The 19,568-nt window shown below is 48.9% G+C and overlaps 1 protein-coding gene across 2 annotated transcripts; it reads left to right on the top strand.

Moving 5' to 3' along the window:
• The first annotated feature begins 3,379 nt into the window (after positions 1 to 3,379).
• Trafd1 (TRAF-type zinc finger domain containing 1) lies at positions 3,380 to 17,569 on the top strand. Of its 2 annotated transcripts, none has more exons than XM_076922687.1 (12): positions 3,380 to 3,757; positions 5,190 to 5,254; positions 9,586 to 9,721; positions 9,801 to 9,854; positions 10,418 to 10,823; positions 11,513 to 11,719; positions 13,625 to 13,701; positions 14,253 to 14,483; positions 15,349 to 15,469; positions 15,863 to 16,199; positions 16,647 to 16,710; positions 16,906 to 17,569. In XM_076922687.1, exons 1-12 carry the CDS (start codon positions 3,572 to 3,574, stop codon positions 16,960 to 16,962), a joined length of 1,941 nt encoding a protein of 646 aa, XP_076778802.1. In that variant the 5' UTR covers positions 3,380 to 3,571; the 3' UTR covers positions 16,963 to 17,569. The 2 variants fall into 2 exon arrangements, with proteins under 2 accessions (XP_076778802.1, XP_076778803.1); XM_076922688.1 differs by lacking the exon at positions 3,380 to 3,757 and adding an exon at positions 3,822 to 3,967.
• The last annotated feature ends 1,999 nt before the right edge of the window (positions 17,570 to 19,568 follow it).

Below are 19,568 nucleotides of genomic sequence, written 5' to 3'. Positions count from 1 at the left end.
GCCTGGAAAGTGTCCCAGCATGCTCTGAGCATGGCGGTCCAATCTCTGTCCTCCTCATGAATATGTATGAGTCCCCCAGATGTCAGCTGAACCCCCTCCTTCCTGCCCAAACAGCACGCAATCTACCCTCCTTAGCTTCAATAGCTGGCATCATCTCCCGCTCTCTGCTTCAGAACAGAACAAATAATGGGCACATTGCATTTCAGAAAATCCACCCACAGAATGTTCCAGAGCCTTGCACCTCCCATAGGGAACTGACTTCCAGCAGTGTGTCCCCAGTAATAAAGGAGGGCTGAGGCAGGAACTCAGGGAGTGCACAGCATAGCTTGTGACCTCCAGCATAGAGAAGAAAGGAAGGCAAAGGGGCTGGAGGGGCAGCTCAGTGGACAGAGGGTTTGCCCAGCAGATATGGAGCACTGGGTTTGAACCCCAGCACCACATAAAGTGTGGTGGCACACAGCTGTGATTCCAGCTACTTGAGAGGCAGAGTAGAAGATGCTCTACAAAATAGGTAGGTAGGTAGATAGATAGATAGATAGATAGAGCCGGGCAGTGGTGGCACACGCCTTTAATCCCAGCATTTGGGAGGCAGAGGCAGGTGGATTTCTGAGTTTGAGGCCAGCCTGGTCTACAGAGTGAGTTCCAGGACAGCCAGGGCTACACAGAGAAACCCTGTCTCAAAAAACAAACAAACAAACAAACAAACAAAAAAAACAAATAAAACAAACAAACAAACAAAAACAAAGAAAGAAAGATAGATAGATAGATAAATAAATTAAATAAATCCAGCCACAAGATTTGCCAGTCGTATGCGTCTTTTCATAAGAAATCTTCAGGCAAGTCCATAGAAACAGAAATTAATGGAGAAAAGAGCAAAGATGGACCTGCTTCTGTAGGGCTAGCAGGACAGTCAGATGGCAGAATGGCTTGACCTGCTTCTGTAGGGCTAGCAGGACAGTCAGATGGCAGAGTGGCTTGACCTGCTTCTGTAGGGCTAGCAGGACAGTCAGATGGCAGAGTGGCTTGGCTGCACAACTGTGAATACATTTCCTTTGTGTGCGTATTATTATTATTTTATTATTTTGAGACAAGGTTTCTCTGTGCAGTCTAGGCTGTCCAGGAACTCACTCTGTAGATCAGGCTGGCCTCGAACTCAGAAATCCGCCCGCCTCTGCCTTCAGAATGCTGGGAATAAAGCACTAAAATAAATAAATAAATGTAATAAAAATATGTATGAACTTTACTGTATGTAATTATAACCCAATAAAATGTAAACTAACACAAGCAAACAGTATGCTTGTCCCAGCAGTTCTGGAGAAGATGGGTGGAGGAAGGGATGGTGCCTGGAGCTGGGCACTGTCTACATTGCTAAGGATCCAGAGATTCACTTCCTGCTAGAGACTAAAAAGGAACCTAGGACCCTTGAGATGGTTCCAAGGGTAAACGTGCTTGTTGCGGCTTTTAACCAGGGTTTAAAGCCCGACTCAGGCCCAGGCCATACTATAATGTTTAATGTCTATCAGAAAGCAGCAAAACCAAACCCATCAACTAGGAGGAGCTGGAGTTAAAACACTTCGATATAATTCAGCAAGTATGGAGACTCTTCCATGAGGCCCAGTACAAGCTGGGCACCAGGCCTGGGATCAGTGGATCTCAGCAGCTGCTGGGATTCAAAAATGGAGGGAAGGGTCTGGCTGCAAGGACCAGGACCTGAAGTTTCCTGTCAGGGAGGGGCTGAGCCTTGAGCTGAGGCAGGGGTTGGGAAGGTGGGCATGAAGGGGGTAATAGTAATGACAGCCTTGGCTAGGACAAGGGGCTCCCCTCCCCCAGCCTGGCAGGGCCTTGAGCTTAGCTTGGCTCAGAAGGGCAGGGCACCACCTCCCTGGGGCTTTATCCAAAATTCCACAGTCGGTGTTGAAACTGTCCGAGCCCAGAGGGGATGTTTAGACTATGACTTTTGGTCAATCTGCTACACATGTGGAGAAGGGGGATATCCAAGACCAAAATTTAAGTGCTTTTAGTAGCATATGCTTTCATTATGATATTTTCACACATGATCACATGATGTATGAAATATTTGAGACAGGGTTTCTCTATGTAGCTCTGGCCGTCCTGGAACTCACTCTGTAGATCAGGCTAGCCTCAAACACACAAAGATCCACTTGCCTCTGCCTCTCCAGAGCTGGGGGTAAAGGTGTGCACCACCACACTGAGCCAAAATCTTTAATTTTTAACAAACCCCAATTTTTTTTTTTTTTTCGAGACAGGATTTCTCTGTGTAGCCCTGGCTGTCCTGGAACTCACGCTGTAGACCAGGCTGGCCTCGAACTCAGAAATCCGCCTGCCTCTGCCTCCCAAGTGCTGGGATTAAAGGCGTGGGCCACCACGTAACAAACCCCAAATTTTAAGCCGAGGCTGAGGCTGAGGCTGAGGCTGAGGCTGAGGCTGAGGCTGAGGCTGAGGCTGAGGCTGAGGCTGAGGCTGAGTCTGCAGTAACTCAGCATTTCCCCAGTGTTTGTCATCCTCCTGAGTTGTCCTGTCCTTCCCCAGTGAACTCCAAAGGCACCTCTGAGTCACTTTCACATCGAGGGCAGTGAGTTGTTTCCAGGAGAGGAGACTGGAGACTGCCATTCTCCTGTTTATTTCTTCAGAATGTATTTATATCACACTGGGAACACGTGGGGGCATTCTGGAGCTTTCCCCCTCTCCCAGTGGGAATGTTAAATGATGCCATCACTTTCAGAAACAGTTTGCTAGTTAAAAACAACCAACCCCCCCAAACAAAACAGAGACGCAGGCAACCACAGCAGCAGAGCCAACAGTGAGCCCACAGTTCCCTCAAATAGTATTTGAGGGAAATAAAAGCATGTGGCAATTAGCTGGGTGCAGTAGCATAAGCCTGCGAACCCAGAACTTGGGGGGTGGAGGCAGGAGGATATTGAGTTTAAGATGACGCTTGCTACATAGGCAGTTGAGGCCAAAATGGTGGGATTAAAAACATGTGCCTCTGTGCTCTGCTTTTGTTGCGTTGTGCTGTTGTTATTGTTGTTGTTGTTGTTATTATTATTATTAATATTATTATTATTATTAATCTGTGGATATCCTGACTTAGAGCTGGACTTACAGGTGGTTCTGAACCACCTGTTGTGGGTGCCGAGAACCAAACTCTACAAGAGCAGCACGCATTCTTAGCCGTGGAGATGTCTTTCCGGTCCCACAGTTGTGTGTTGTTTGCAGTTTACACTCCAGCTAAGACTTAGAATTTACCCCTTTGTATTGGAGAAGCTACTGTGCCGGCAAGGAGACCCTGGCTGGCACATGGGCGTCTCCGACACCTCGAAGAGGTCTGGCGCGAGGAAGCGTTAATGACAAGGATGACGAGTGGGTATTAACGGCCCGTGACTGAGCACAAACGCCACCCACCATCATTCTATGCTCATTGGGGCGTTCGCCATGCTTTAATCAGTCAATCAAGGCAGATGCCTCTGCTTCCAGATGTGTGTGTGTGGGGGGGGGGGGGGGTGAAGAGACCCTCTAGACACGCCCCCTGAGCTCCGTTAGCCAATGGAGGATGAGGAGGCGGGCCCGAGGAAACGGCAGCGCTGCGGTCCAATGGGCTTCCGTCGGGGCCCCGCGGCTGGCTAATGGGCGTGCCCCTCGGCGACGGTGGGAAGAGGCAGGGCAGCTGGGCCGTTGTTGGCTCGGGGCGGCCGAGGCGGCTGCGGCTGTGGCGGTGGCGTTCCCGCTGGGCTCGGAGGTGAACGCGGGCGGCGGGGTAGGGCGGGGCGGGCGGGGCGGGAGGTGGCGGCGACGGCCGAGGCTCGCGGAGGGAGGCGGAGGCCCGGTCCGCTCCAACCGCCCGGGCCCGCGGAGCGCAGAGCCGCCGCTCCCCGAGGCGCCGCCGTGGCGTGTGGCCGGGCCTGCCTCCGCCTCCCCGGGCCTCCGATCTTCCCTGCCGTCGCTAGAGGTTCGTCCCCCCCACCCCCCGCACCCCCGCCGCCCTCTTTGTCTGCGTGCTTTCCTTTTAGACACTCACCTTAGGTTATTGAGTTTCATTTGCTTGTTTTCCGGGCTCTGCTACATTGGACTCTTTAATTCGTTAAACAGCGTCAGTTGCCAGGGCACTGAGGATGGCAGGTGGCTTGACGATGTCCAGACCAGCCTGACGCTTTGTTAGCAGTCAGTACCTAAGTCTATTTCTGTGTCATGGGAAGGAGTGATGTAAACATTGGCGCTGCATTGCCAGCGCTTCCCTCTCGGCCTTGTATCCTGTAGGAAAGCCTGGCATGCCCGGGTGGGAGGGTCTCAAATTTGACCAAGAAATAAAACACCTAAGGAGGCAGCTTCAGCATCAGTGGTCATTCTGTGCTATTTGATATAACGTCCAATGTTAATTCTTTGCTTCTGTTTGCTTTTTTCTTTTTTTTTTTGAAATAGTGTCTCATTCATCCCAGGTTGGCCTTGAACTTACGAGGTCACCAACATGGTTTTGAACTTTTGATTCTTCTGTATCTATATCCCTAGTGGCAGATTTACAGGCATGTACTGTATCATGCCCAGTTTTATGGCTGGTCAGGGGACACAGAGCCCTGTACCACTTGAGCCGCAGCCTATAGGCTCATCACTTTGATGGTACTCCCGACAAAAGTGTATAGCCTGAATTTAGTCCAAGAAAACACCAGACAACCCCCGCCCCCAAATTGAAGGATTGATGACAAAATAACTAGCCAGTAGCTAGAAACTCTTAGTAACTGCCAGTAGTCGCTAGTAGGCTCTGATTAAGGTACTAATTAGCTGAACAAGACTGTGAGAGATTAAACACTAGAGAACTTTAAAATCCGGGCTAAGAAGGAACATCTAAGTGCTTTATGTCACTCAGGACTGAAAGAAACTGAACCAGAAAAGGGGGATTGGTGGTCTTTTTACTGACATTTGAATAAGGTCTGAGATTTGGTTACATTTTTTTTTTTAAAGATTAGAATTTAATAACAATTTTTACTGAAGTTAGGTGAAGGCCATAAGGGAATTCTTTGTATTTTAAAGCTTTTGGGGGGCGGGCAGCATCATGTAAGTAATTTTTTAAGTTGAAAATGTAAAAACAATGAAAAGGAATGCCCTAAGTTTGTATTCTTTTGCATGTCATCCCTAGAGCAGAAATGAAACAGAAAGTGATACCTCTTCCTTTGCAGTTTTCAGGAAGAGCTACGATGGCCGAGTTTCCAGATGACCAGGCTGCTAGGCTGTGTGATAACTGGTAAGACAGAATCTTGTGTTTGGAGGACATGCCAGCTCTGGAAAGACTTGGGTGGTTTATTGGCAGGTTGTGATTGAGGCTGTGATTAATTATGCAAGTCACTGTAAATAGAGCCTTTTAACCATTTGGGTAAATGGCTTGTTTAGAATTTGACAGGCAGGTTTCTCTGGTTAGAATAGGGACTGGAATGGATAAAGCTGGGACTTGGGGCTCTGTTCTGGCTTTAATGGCTTAATAAGATGGGGCCAGGGCTGGAGGGGTGGCTCAGTGGTTAAGGGTACTGCCTGTTCTTTCAGAGGACCCAGGTTTGGTTTCCTGTTACATGAGATCCAGTGGCCTCTGGCCTCTCTGGATACTAGGGACATAGACATGCATGCAGACAAAACATCCATACACATAAAACACATACATACCAGAATCCCAGCACTCAGGAGGCAGAGGCAGGAGGATCTTTGTGAGTTCCAGGCCAGTCTGGTCTACAGTGTGCTATATAGGGAGACCCTTCTCAACAAACAAACAAACAAACAAACAAACAATACTGGCGTGTTGTGGACCATCACCTTCTTTGGGAGTGGGGATGGGTAGTGGTAGGGACTGTACAGTCTCGTGGGCGAGCTCTGCCACTGAGCCACCCTCAGCACCTACAGCCTTCACTCACATATAAGAAGTGAGCTGATTTTTTTTTTCCGAGTCACAGTTTCTCTGTGTAGCCCTGGCTGTTCTGGGTCTCACTCTGTAGACCAGGATGGTCTTGAGTTCACAGACATCTACCTGCCTCTGGGTCCCTAGTGCTAGGACTAACCTGAGTGGTCCTGAGGCTGTCTTGGTGTGCTTGGGACTGAGTCTTCATGAACTGGCTCTATGTGTAGTGATGGAAAAGTTAGCTGAGCCGCTCAGGGTGAACTTTTTCTCTTTTTCTTTCTTTTTCTTTTTCTGTTGGGGGGGGGGGTGTTTTAAGACAGGGTCTTGCTACGTAGCCCAGGCTAGCCTGGGACTGGATATGTAGCCTCCGGACTGCTAAGAGGAATAAGTCACGGGCTTTTTTTTTTTTTTTTTTTAAAGCTGGTTCATATAGCTCAGGCTAGTTTCAAACTCAGCAAATAGTAAAGATGACCTAAATCAAAGACCTTGTCTTACCTTCCAAGCACTGGGAGCCGCCATGTTTAGCGACAGTAGTAATTGTTCTTTTTCAGTGCTGGGGAGGGAACCCAAGCTTCTCAGCAGCACGCCTGAGGACTTACAGTGTACCCCACTGCTACCATGCTGCCTCCCCACCCTTCTCTTTCTTTCAGTGCTGGGGATTAGACCTGGGGTATGTGCTAGTGTGGCTACAGGATGCAAACTCCTGAGACAGTTTCATTGTTACCATTAAATAAGGCTGTCCTGTTTAACCATTTCATGGTTCCAAGGTCTGTGCAGCACAGATGCTAAGCTTACTGTTCTCATATTTTTAACCCAAGTGTTGAAGAGAAACTTAAAATTACTCTGTGAGTATGAGAGCATGTGAGCTCAGCTGCAGGACTCAGGCCTAGGAAGCGTCTTTACCCTGCTGGACCTGATGTGGCTTCCTTAAGAATTTATCTCTTGCGGGGCTGTGGTGGCGCACGCCTTTAATCACAGCACTTGGGAGGCAGAGGCAGGTGGATTTCTGAGTTCGAGGCCAGCCTGGTCTACAGAGTGAGTTCCAGGATAGCCAGGACTACACAGAGAAACCCTGTCTCGAAAAACAAAAAACAAACAAACAAAAAACCAAAAACAAAAAACCAAAACAACAACAAAAGAATTTATCTCTTGAGGGGCGGTGGTGGCACACGCCTTTAATCCCAGCACTTGGGAGGCAGAGGCAGGCGGATTTCTGAGTTCAAGGCCAGCCTGGTCTACAGAGTTAGTTCCAGGACAGCCAAGGTTATACAGAGAAACCCTGTCTTGAAAAACCAAAAAAAAAAAAAAAAAAAGAATTTATCTCTTACTGAAAACTAAGGAAGAAAGAACTGTTTATTCTATTTGTGTGCATGCACGAGTGTGAGAGCGTGTCTTGCCATTTCAGCAAACCTGGTTGGTCACAAGCCCTGAGTCTGCCTGTCTCCGCCATGACACCTGGCATTCACATGTGCCTGGGAATCTGAACCCAGGTCCTCATGCTGGCACAGCAGGCACAGCAGGCACTGCACCCAGTGAGCAAGCGCAGTGCAGCACGTTGGTTCTATGCTTCACTTACCACATGACGTAGGAGGCAGATGTTGGTGGAGGAGATTGCCATTCTGATTGAGAGCTTGAGCACCCTGCCCTGCCCTGCCCTGCCCTGCCCTGCCCTGCCCTTGTGGCTGGAGGGCACAGTTCAGAGAGTGGCTTTCTACTGGTGCTCCCTGCCTGCCACTTTAGAGTGTCCCCAAGCATCATTTGCATATCTGCCTAAGTCAGTGGCTTTGTCATCTTTGACACGGATAAAATAAGAAAATGTCACTTGAAAAGCAAAATGACATTTGGTGGAGACATCCTGATTCTCAAGTCTGTTGTAATTTGAAGGAGTCTGGGACGATGTATAAATAACTGCCAAAGGGAGTTCAGACAGCACAGTGGAGGAGCCAGTGAGAACAAGGCTACCTGGAGCAGAACGACTTACAGAAGAAAAGTAGCCTATCGTGGAGAACTGAGCTAGCCCACCCCCGCCTGTCTGAGGAGCTGTTGACATTGTAGGTCTTGAGAGCTGCGCTGGGGGTGCTGTAGAGATGGCTCCATGGTTAAGAGTGTCTACTGCTCCAGCAGAGGACCTGAGTTCAGGTCCCAGGACTCACATCTGGTGGTTGGCAGTCACCTATAACTCAAGCTGCAGGTGGAACCAGATGTCTCTGGCTTCCGTGGGCACCTGCCGTCATGTGCACATACCCATCTATGCATGCATGTAAAAAACTTAAATCTTTTTTAAAAGTTGTCCTGGGGCCAGATAGATGGGTTGGTGGTTAAGGGCACTTGGGCACTCATTGCTCTTCCAAGAGACCTAGGATCAGTTTTCCCAGGGTTCAGTGCCCACATAGTGGCTCAAAGCCATCCATAACTCCAGTTTTAGAGGATCTGATGCCCTCTTCTGGCCTCTTTGGGCACTGCAGGTACATGGAACACATACATACAAGCAGGCAAAACATTTAAACATAATGTCAATACATCTAATAAAACTGTTGGTCTTTGAGATACACCTTTGATTCTGGCACTCAGGAGGCAGAGGCAGGTGGATGGATTTGTTACGAGTTTATGGCCAGCCTGGTCTACATAGAGAGACCATGTTTCACAAAGTAAAACAATTGGTCTTTGGAGCCTTCTCTGCCACCTTTCAGTTTTTTTACCTTGTTTTTTTTTTTTTTTTTTTTTTTTTTTTGAGGCAGGGTTTCTCTGTGTAGCCCTGTTTGTTCTGGAACTTGCTCTGTAGACCAGGCTGGCCTCAAACATGGATCCCCTTGTCTTCCTCCCAAGTTGTACGCTGCCGTTTCTGGCTCTCTGTCATCTTAAGACAAGGATCTTTAACCTCAGAATTGTATTGGACACAACCAGACAGTTAGTAGGAAAGAAAAGTTGGCTGTGGCTGGAAATGCCTAAATGGTGTCTATTATGTTTTATGTATGTGTTGTGTATGTACAACATGCACGTGTGTGCCGCAGTGTGGAAGTGAAAGTCAGAGAATCCCCTTTGGGAATTGGTCCTCTCTACTACCATGTGCATCCTGGGTGTGAAAGTTGGGTTGCCAGGCTTGGCAGCAAGTGCTTTTGTCCACATGAACCATCTCACCCACCCTGAACTATTTTTTTTTTTTTAACTCTGGTTATTTATTTTTTTTCTTCTCTTCTGGTTCCGGACATTCCAGGACATGGGAGTATCAGCAATAGAAGCCTCCTGCACCTGGGAGGCTGAGGAAGAAGTTCCAGGCCAAACAGAGCTACAATAGCAAGGCCCTGTCTCAGAAAAACGCACAGAAATAAAAATGATTAGCCCAGCAAGGTCGTCTCCATTTCCAACACTCAGTCAGCTAGGGCAGGAGGATTGCTATGAATTTGAGGCCTCTCTGTACTACAGTGTGAGAAACACAAGCTGGGCATGGTGGGCCTTGCCTGTAGGCCTCACCTTTGGGAGGTGGAGAGAGGAAAATCAAGGTCTTTCCAGCAGAGCGACTTGAGGCCAACCTGGGCTCTGTGACTTCCTTTCTGAAAAGACAAATGCAAAACCAAAATATTGATGGGGACAAAACACTGATAGAACAGGTGTCCGTGTGCTTGCACTACGAGAGAGAAGGCGTGGGTCCATTAGTAATGCTTGCCTTTTTCTTTGGCTTATTTCTGTAGCAAAAAGGAAATTCCGGTGTTTAATTTTACCATCCATGAAATCCACTGTCAAAGGAACATTGGTGTGTGCCCTGTCTGCAAGGAGCCATTCCCCAAATCTGACATGGACACTCACATGGCTGCAGAGCACTGTCAGGTGAACCGCCGCCCATCCCCACATGTGCGAGGGGAAAGGTGTTGTGACGGAGCCACTTGACTGACCCTTTTTATTCTAGGTGACCTGCAAATGCAACAAGAAGTTGGAGAAGCGGCAGTTAAAGCAGCATGCGGTTAGTGTCATCGTGGGAAGGAGGGGTGGACTTCTGGGGCCAGGCCTGCTGAAACCACAGACCCACAGGCAGCAAGAAAGCCCGTATAAGCCTGTCCTCCACCACCTTGCACGCAGACCCATGCCCAAAGCCCAGTTGAAGCTTTTACTGACCCTGCCAGATGGGCTCCTAGCTCTTGTACTCCTTCCTTGGACTGTGTTCTCTCCCCTCTTGGTTCCTTCCTGGCTTGTTTTATATGCTGAAATAAGGCTTTTCCTTTCCTTTTTAATTCCTTTTAGCTAGTGTTTGTGTTGTCTGTGTGTGGTGGACAAAGTTATCCTTTGATAACTTGTGGGAGTCAGTTCTCCTTCCTGGGCCTCGAACTCAGGCTGTCAGCGTTGGCAGCGAGTAACTAGAGCTGCCAAACCATCCCACAGCCCTACAGCTCCTTGCTCCTAATTGTTAGAAAGCACTGCACTCCAGCGCGGCTAGAGAACACTGAAGCAAACCCTTCAAGTAGATTCCTGCCTGGATCTGAACTCCAGCCTCCGTGGATAATCAGTCCTCCCCACCTTGCCTTGCAGGAGACCGAGTGTCCTCTGCGGCTTGCTGTCTGCCAGCACTGTGATCTGGAGCTTTCTGTGCTCAAGTTGAAGGAGCATGAAGATTATTGTGGAGCCCGGACAGAGCTGTGTGGCAGCTGTGGGCGCAACGTGCTTGTGAAGGAGCTGAAGACTCACCCTGAAGTCTGTGGGAGAGTGGAGGAGGAGAAGAGAACCGAGGTTCCCATCCCTCCCGATGCTTATGACGAGTCTTGGAGTCAGGATAGAATCTGGATTGCATCCCAGCTCCTCAGACAAATTGAGGCTCTGGACCCGCCCATGAGGCTCCCTGGAAGGCCCCTGAGAGCCTTTGAGGCAGACCCTTTCTACAGTCGGACTGCCAGCCAGAGGAGCATGACAGCCCATTTTCCAATTCAAAATAATCTTTGTGAGTTGTGCTTGGCGTTAGGAAGTGGGTGGTGTGCCGGGCGGTGGTGGTGCACGCCTTTAATCCCAGCACTTGGGAGGCAGAGGCAGGCGGATTTCTGAGTTCGAGGCCAGCCTGGTCTACAGAGTGAGTTCCAGGACAGCCAGGGCTACACAGAGAAACCCTGTCTCGAAAAACCAAAAAAAAAAAAAAAAAAAAAGGAAGTGGGTGGTGCCACCATCCCAGGACAAAGGGCAACAGGACTTTGGAGACTTTAGATCTTGATGCTAGAAACATGTCAGTCACTGGGTGGCAGCGAGAAGGATGTCACACTTGCCTATAGAGCAGGAATAATGGAGCCTGGTGGTATGCTGTTACTGATGGTGGTGGACTGACGGTGTCCTTAGTCTCAGAGGCACCTGCAGCATGCTCTCAGGTTGTTGTCCAGCTGGCCTGTCTGTGCCACAAGTGCAGATAAGATGAGACCAGCGCCTGTCTGTCTCCTAGTTACCAAGAGCAATCCTGCCAATTGGTCGCTAGTGTGATCCCAGTGGCTTATTGTCTCATGGTGCATGTCAGGTTCAGAGGTCCCTGAAGGCAGAGGGCTCAGGGTACTAGTGGCTTGGCAGGCCTCTGCTGGTCTTGACAGCTTGTCAGACTTGGATGGTTCCTGTCTCAAGTGTGCTCATGCATTGTTGTTTTCTTCCCAGTTGAAGAGCAAGAAAGGCAGGAAAGGAATAGAAGCCGGCAGTCCCCAAAAGACAGTGCTGAGAATAACGCGCACTTGGACTTCATGTTGGCCCTGAGTCTGCAGAATGAGGGACAGGCCTCCAGCATGGTAGAGCAGGGCTTCTGGGAGTCCGTGTCTGAGGCTGACCCAGCTCGCGGTGGGCCCACATCTCTAGGTGACATGAAGGGTAAGTTTGCTTCTTTTGCATAGTCGTTACAATTTTGTATTTTTATGAGTGTTCTGCTTGCTTGTATGTCAATGTACCATATGCACTCAGTGCCTTGGGTGGCTAGAAGAGGGTGTTGGATCCCCTGGAGTTACTGGCAGTTGGGAGCTAGCACGCAGGTGCTAGGAATTGAACCTCTACAGGAACAGCAAGTGCCCTTAACCCCTGAGCCATCTCTTCTGCCCCTTAGTCACTATAACTTTTGTTAGTCTTCCATATATAACTCATATGGAATTGAAATACTGGGCTGGTGAGATGGCTCAGTGGGTAGAAGCACTTGTTGCCAAGACTAACAATCTGGGTTTGGAGCCAACTCCCTTAATTGGTCTTCGAAAGCACACGAGCTGCACATGGCTTGAATATACCCATATCTCACTACACACAAACATCTCAACTAAAGGTGAACTGGCTCACACTTTGAATGCCAGTATTGGGAGGTGGAGGGAGGAGGAGATCTGTGAGTTCCAGGACAGAGCTATATAGTGTGACAGTATCTCAAAAAAAAAAAAAAAAAAAAAAAAAGGATTGCTTTTTCAAGACAGGGTTTTCTGTGTGGCTCTGGCTGTGTTGGAACTTGTTCTATAGATCAGGCTGGCCTGAACTCAGAGATCCACCTGCCTCTGCCTCCCGAGTGCTGGGAATAAAGGTGTGTACTACCACTGCCTGGCTGAAAATAGAAATATTTAATGAGATAGAACTCACCTTATTTTTGCTTTTCCAACCTTATCCTGAATAGTTCTGAGAACTGTACAGTGGCTCCCCACCTGTCCCTTGTCTCTGTTCCCACTTTTCTGTCTCCACACTGACCTTCATACATACTCCCCTAAGTTCTTAAAGATGAATAGACACAGGATATTCTATGCTTAAATACTGTGGCATGTGTTTAACAAGATCACTCTCCTATGTAAAGATGACAAATGCCACACAAGTTCCTCTTCACTCTTTTATTTTAAAGGTTTATTTTATGTACATGAGTACATTGTCCCTGTCTTTAGACACACCAGAAGAGGGCATCCAATTCCTTTACAGATGGTTGTGAGCCACCATGTGGTTGCTGGGAATTGAACTCAGGACCTCTGGAAGCGCTGTCAGTGCTCTTAACCACTGAGCCATCTCTCTACCCCAAGTTCCTCACTCTTATATACTACTCTGTAGCACTTTTTGTTATTATGCATTGGCACTTTTTTGTTTGTTTGAAATCTTTTTTTTTTTTTGAGTCAGAGTCTCACTATGCAGCCCTGGCTGGCCTGGAAATAACAGAGAGCTGCCTGTCTTTGCCTCTGGGAGACAGATGGGATGAAAAATGTGTGCCGTGCTAGGCCACATGGGTACTGTTGGAAAGTCCACGGCTGCTGTTGCAGGACCTTCCTCCTCTGTGACCGGCTGCTTCCTGTATAATGTCTGGATTCAGTTCTCTCAGGCCTCGTACTGGTGTTTCTACAGCTTTTCACTTTTTTTTTTTTTTTTTTTTTTTTTTTTGAGACAAGCTATCTCTGTGTAGCCCAGGTTGGCTCTGAACTCACTCTCCTGCCTCATCCTCTGAAGTGCTGAGGCTGTAGGGTGTGCCATCACGCTAGGATTCTTGCTCGGCAGCCCTTTACAGGCTTCTTCCTTAGCTTTAGCTCATTCTGACTTTACCTAATTGTTTCTTTTCTTTTCTTAAAGAAGTATCCCATTTTCAAACAGTCTTTCACAAACTCTAGAGGATTTTCTTTTCCTGTGAAACCTCTACTTGACTTAGTTTTGGAATTTATACGGTGTCCTTTTCATTGGCACTCCTGCCCCAGGTCAGAGTTGTGTGTCAGATAGTCTACAGATACTTGTGTGTGGAGAGCTTGGCTGGCACTTGCTTGTTTGTGGCTGCAGGTGCTGCTGCTGAGACTCTGCTGCCCTGTGAGTTCTGTGAGGAGCTGTACCCGGAGGAGCTGCTCATTGACCATCAGGTGTGTGTTACTTGACAGCTTCAGACAGGAGCATGAGCAGGCTCTGGTCAGTGTGACAAGCTGCAAGAGGCCTGAGTGCAGTGCAGTGGTGAGCTGTAACTTTTCACGATATGGCTGTGGTACTCAGCATCCCAAGTGACTGCGATCACGGGCATACAGCACTGTTTCTTGTTATAAGGGAGCCATGTACCCCTCTCCACTGGACTGGTCTAAGTGGTGAGGCCTAGCCCAGCACATCTAAAGGTGCTTTGTAGTCTCTGCTTGGGGTGACAGGACATACCCTGCTTTGAGAAATGGGGTTGAATACTTTAAATGCATCTAGTATTTGGTCCTTTAGTAAGAATAAAAGACTATGTGGCCTTTGTTTATGGTATGGTCCCATGTGTGATGGATGGCACAGGCGCAGCAGGGAACAGTAGACGGTGGAGATGAACCCTCTGGCCTTTCCAGTCTGCAGCATTAGGGCTGAAGTAGTTTCTTGGTGAAAGTGTTTAGTGATGTAATTTTTCCTTGACCTCTCTTTGTTTTTCAACATGTCTTTTGAATGACAGACGAGCTGCAACCCTTCACATGCCTTGCATTCACTCAGTACTGGCAGCTCTGCCATCAGTGGGGTGGAAGATCCTGGTACCATCTTCCAGAACTTTCTACAACAAGCAACAAGTAACCAGTTAGACACTTTGATGGGCCTGAGCAGTTCAGCTGCTGTGGAAGACAGCATTATCATCCCCTGTGAGTTCTGTGGGGTGCAGCTGGAAGAGGAGGTACTGTTCCATCATCAGGTGAGAGTCCCAGGGGTGTGCTCCACCCTCTAGCTGCACTCTGTCTTCAGAGCCCTGCTGAGCTCATGGTATCACAGGCTACATATGTTTGAGCAAGGGCTGAGAGAGCATCTCCCTGAAAGTACAGATGCATCCTGATTTTGACTGGCAGGCTCTGCTGTGCTACGTGAGAGTTGTGTTCCATGAAACTTGGGCTCCAGCTCTGCCTCTGCCATGAGGTGCCTTGGCTCTGAACTCCTCACAGGGCTTCTGGAGAGAAAGGTGCTACACTACACACTCTAAAGTCCTTTGTTTTTCTAGTCTGGAATCCTACGGGATTAGAAAGAAAAATGTTCCCCACCCTCCCAAAGCCATCAGTTGTATCAAGAGTCAGCGGGGCAGGCGCCAGCCTTTCATTGCTCTCTGTACATCTCCCACTTCAAAGACAAAACTTCTGCTTGTCACCTAGGCCACCACACAAACACTGCAGACAGAGCATGCTCTTCTGATTACCAACCTTTGCTTCCTCCTTGCCCAGAGCCTCAGGAATCCATGATCGCTGTTCATTCTAGTCTCAAGACTTGGCTTCCTCTTAGTTTCCAGGAATTTTTTTTTTTTTTTTTTTTTTTTTTTTTTTTTTTTTTGGTCTTTCGAGACAGGGTTTCTCTGTGTAGCCCTGGCTGTCCTGGAACTCACTCTGTAAACCAGGCTGGCCTCGAACTCAGAAATCCGCCTGCCTCTGCCTCCCAAGTGCTGGGATTAAAGGCGTGCGCCACCACCGCCCGTCTCCAGGATATTTTTAGAATCAGTGGTCAGTGTCTGTGGTAGGTCGGGATGCTCTCCCAACCTGTGCTCAGTTTTTTCTGTCCTTTTTTTTTTCTTAAAGGACCAGTGTGACCAACGCCCAGCCACAGGAAACCGTCGTGCACTGGAGGGCATCCCTACGCAGGATTCTCAGCCTGAAGACACTGCACCAGAGCTGTCCAGGAGGCGGCTTAAACACCAGGGTATCAGCTGGGGCTGAGCGAGGGAACGAGGCTGAAGCCACTGCCAGCTCAGCCTGCTTCCTAGTCCTGCTCTCAGGAGGCTAACCTGTTCCTCTAGTCCCCATGCATGAGGGTCTCTTGGGGGCTTGGCTGAGGCTAAGTGGTCCCCACCTTACCCCAGGCTGACCTCAGTGCAGATGTTATTAGGCTTATGGCTTCCAAGACAGTGTGAATCACAGCGCTGTGGGAAGCTGTGCTTCTTAGTGCTTTATTTAATAGTTTGCTGAACAGTTAGGAGACTTGTCCTTAAGGATCAGACCATCAGCATGTAGAGTTGGCTGTCTGCCATGACAGTCTGCTAGTAACAGTTAGGATAGCCTTCCCCCGAAAGCCATTGCCACCTTCTCTTCCCAGGAGACCTGTCATCTGGCTACATGGATGATGTCAAGCAGGACTCAGTGAAAGGCTCCACCTACTCGATGTCTCCCAACAGAACCATGAACAGTGTGACTACCTGTAACCCACTGTTGAACTCAGCATCAGGCCCCAGGCCTGACTGCCAGCGGAGCCCTCCTGGCGTGCTGAAGCTCAACAACTCAGACAGCCAGGACATCCGTGGGCGGATGCGGGGCAGCCAGAGTGGGCCCACCGCATCTGGCCATGTTCCAGTGATCCACTCTATTCGCAATCTCTATCCAGAAAACCTTGCGCCCTCTTTTTCTCATGGCTCCCCTGGGAGATACGGAGCCAGGTAAGCAGCAGCCCCGGAATGGAGCCGATGGTGGCTGAGGAGAGCGTGGAGGTGGTCTGAGGGTGCTGGGAGGGCTTAGTGGTCAAAGCACTTGCTATGAAAGCCTGATGACCTGAGTTGGCCTCTGACCACCACACGCGTGCTAGCATGTGTACCCACACTGCACACATGCAGAATAATTAATGCAGTGAGTTGAAAAAAAAAAAACTCACACCTTCATTTCCATGCGTGGTCACAGAAATACGGAAAGGAAAGCCATGGAGGGCTTAGCCTTTTTTCCTCAGTGGTGTTAGGGATAGAAGCCAGGACCTATACTTGCTCAGCTTGTGTTTTAACTAGTTGGTTCCCACCGGGCTCATTGAGGAGTCTGGGTTTGCCTGATGGTGCCGCTGCCTCCTTTCCTCTGAGTTCCCAGTCAGCATGCTGATTCCTGATCTTTGTTTACAGTGGGAGGAGTGACAGCAGCCGGAGCTCTCGGGCAGCTGCTAGCTACCACAGCAGAGCCGCAAAGGTAACTGGGGTCCCCACGGTGATGCTCAGGGCAGATGCAGACATGGCTGGGACTAGTGGGCTTATGAATTCAGAGAACGTGCTGGGTGCACAGCGTAGGGTCCATTCCTTGGTTTTTTTCGAGGAAAGCTGTCTGGGAACCAGGCAGCTTCAACATGTATGTTCCTTCACTACTTAATCTTGTGTTATCCAACAGGCAAAGCCTCCGAAGCAGCAGGGAGCAGGGGATGCGGAGGAGGAAGAGGAGGAGTAATGGTGACTGTGGGGGGCTCTTGCAGCCCACCCCTGTGCATAGCAGTACATGCTGGTGCAGTGTCCAACTGCCTCTCAGGCTCATCGGGCAGGAGAGATGCCAGATTGTAATTTTTCCTAGGTTATGGCCATTTTGTGTCTTTGAGATTGTGCCGTGGGTATTTGGGTTGGAGGGAGGGCTAGCTGGGAGGCCCGAGCTGCCATTGTTGACCGGTAGTGCAATCAGTGCATCTGTGGCCCTCTTGGCCGGTAAGGGCTCCATCCAGATGTCATCACCACTGCTGCATGGTGCTTTGTGGTCCTGGTGGACAGAGAAGAGGGTTCTGGGGATCTCAGAGATACCAGAGAAGCAATTCTCTCCTGGTGGGGGCCTAAGCTTGGGTTTGCAGCATGGTAGGAACAAGTTGGACTAGAGGCCACCTTGGTGCTTGCAGGTCACTCACCCACCTCTCTCTGTTCCCGATGGGGAATGTACTGCTTCGTTCGTGCTGCCCCCCCCCAGGGCCATACCTGCCCTCATAAGAACTGAGGCTCCTGCCCCTTCCCTTTTTATTTTACTGTTCTAATTATTTCCTTGTAATTGAAATAAAGTTTGTATTTAGAGCTCAGCTGAAGCTTGTGATTCTTTCAATAGAGATGGAGGAGAATGTGCATGGTCTCACTGTGTAGCCCAGGCTGGCCTTGCATGGTCTCACTGTGTAGCCTAGGCTGGCCTTGCATGGTCTCACTGTGTAGCTCAGGCTGGCCTTGAACTTCAGTTGACGACTGTACTGTTTGTTGGATGCCCCAGCATGGGTTCCTTCTCAGAGCTCAGAATTCAAAGGGTCGTACTCTTTTTTTTTTCCTAAGATGTCCCGTGTAGACCAGGTTGGCCTCAAAATCTTGACTCTCCCATCTGCCCTCACCTTAAGAGCTGCTAATTTCCTCCAAAATCTGCACTTTGGAGGAAACTCAGTGAGGTTCATTGCAGCTGTGGTAATACTTGGGGCCTAACACTGTGCCAGCCATGGGGGTGCACACTTGTAGCCATTGGAAGATGGAGGAAGATAGCAAAACACAAAATCCTTCCAAGGTTTGAGAAGATGGAGAAACCACCACTTCCGCAGATGGCACAGAGACTGTGTGGGTTACAAAGGCTGCGATGCTGATGTTCAGTAAAGCCAGGACAGAGAATTATTCTGTCCCTAGATGAGACATACTGGCCAGGCTCGCTGAGGGTGGCTAGCTTAAAAAACCCTCCTCAGGAGCCAGAGGACATGGCCTCTGCTGTCACTGACTTCCTCTTGGAATCTCAGAGTTGGTAGAAGCGGCTCAGGGTAACTAACCTGAGTCTCTTCCTGGCGAGGATGGAGCACCCTCACCCACAGGACACCGTGTGGATTGGATATGGTAAAATGATAATGGGCTGGCTTGTGGATATTAGCAACTGCTGTCCTACGTGCAACTAAAGACACAAGTGTAGCCTCAGGCATCTTCGCTTTGTCATTTCTAGCGATTCCTTTGACACTGTTCTGGTTTAAACTGTCGTGTGTGCTTCGGTGTCTCCCTCTGCACTCTGAGTTGCAGATAGATACATACCCTTGCTTAAATGTAGCTTTAAATTAGTGTGTATTAGTTGTAAGAAATGGGTTTCATTAGGACTTTCTCATACATAAAACGTGCCTTTTGTGTGAGGCTGGGTCGGTCTTACTGTTCAGTAGACCAGACTGGCCTTGCCTTGTGGCAGCCCCTGCCTTCCTGGGTGCTGCTACCATGCCCATGCCATGCCATATAATAAACTCTGATCCTAGTCACATGCCTGTTTTCTTTTTCTGGGGTGGTGGTGTGAGAGACAGAGTCATGTAGTGGCAGGCTGGCCTTGAGCTTTCCCTTTTCCTCTTCAGTGCACCACCATGCCTCGCCCCATCTGAACTTAGTCCTTCCCTGATGCCATGGACATGACTGTCCCGGTTGTTTTCTGTGCCAGGTTGAACCTGGCTGGGTTAGGGTTAGGAGGTATCTTTCACTTTCTAGGTTACAAAGTTTGAAGCCATTCTGACACTGATTTTTTTCCCTTCAAGCTTTGTACTCTCCTAGGATTGGATGTCTGCCTTGTGTGGGTATGCTAAAAGCATCTAAAGAGCGCCCCCTGCTGGCGATGTGTCTGCTTACCCTTTCAGAGGTTTTTCCACCACTGCTGCCCTGGTCGGATCCTAACAATTTAAAATGTCCCTTTGTCTGTTTGTCCTCCATAGACCATCACTTTTTTTTCATCCTTCAACTGTTTTGACGCTAATCTTCAAAGCCTGTCTGCTGTCATCTCGTGTCTTTTTTTCTGATTTAATAGAATGAATACTTTTTGCTGGGGTTTGGATATCCTGTCTCTGTTGAACATTTTCAGTGTAGACTTTCTCTATCATGTCAGGACAGACACGAAGCCCTGAGGCAGCTCCCAGCAGCCTTCACTGTGGCAATCAGGTGGCACTTTCCACGGACACCCCCGAAGCCTGTACTTACAGCTTCTTCTAGGTCACTTGAAAGTCCCCCGTCTCTTAAGTCTATTTGAAATTTCATTGTTTTGTCCTGGTACACAGACCCTCTAATTCCATCCTTTTTTTTTTTTTTTTT

Source organism: Arvicanthis niloticus, chromosome 24 (genome assembly GCF_011762505.2).
Source record: "Arvicanthis niloticus isolate mArvNil1 chromosome 24, mArvNil1.pat.X, whole genome shotgun sequence".
Classification (NCBI taxonomy): Eukaryota; Metazoa; Chordata; class Mammalia; order Rodentia; family Muridae; genus Arvicanthis; species Arvicanthis niloticus.
Note: the sequence above shows the minus strand (reverse complement) of the source record. Positions and strands in the feature narration are given on the sequence as shown.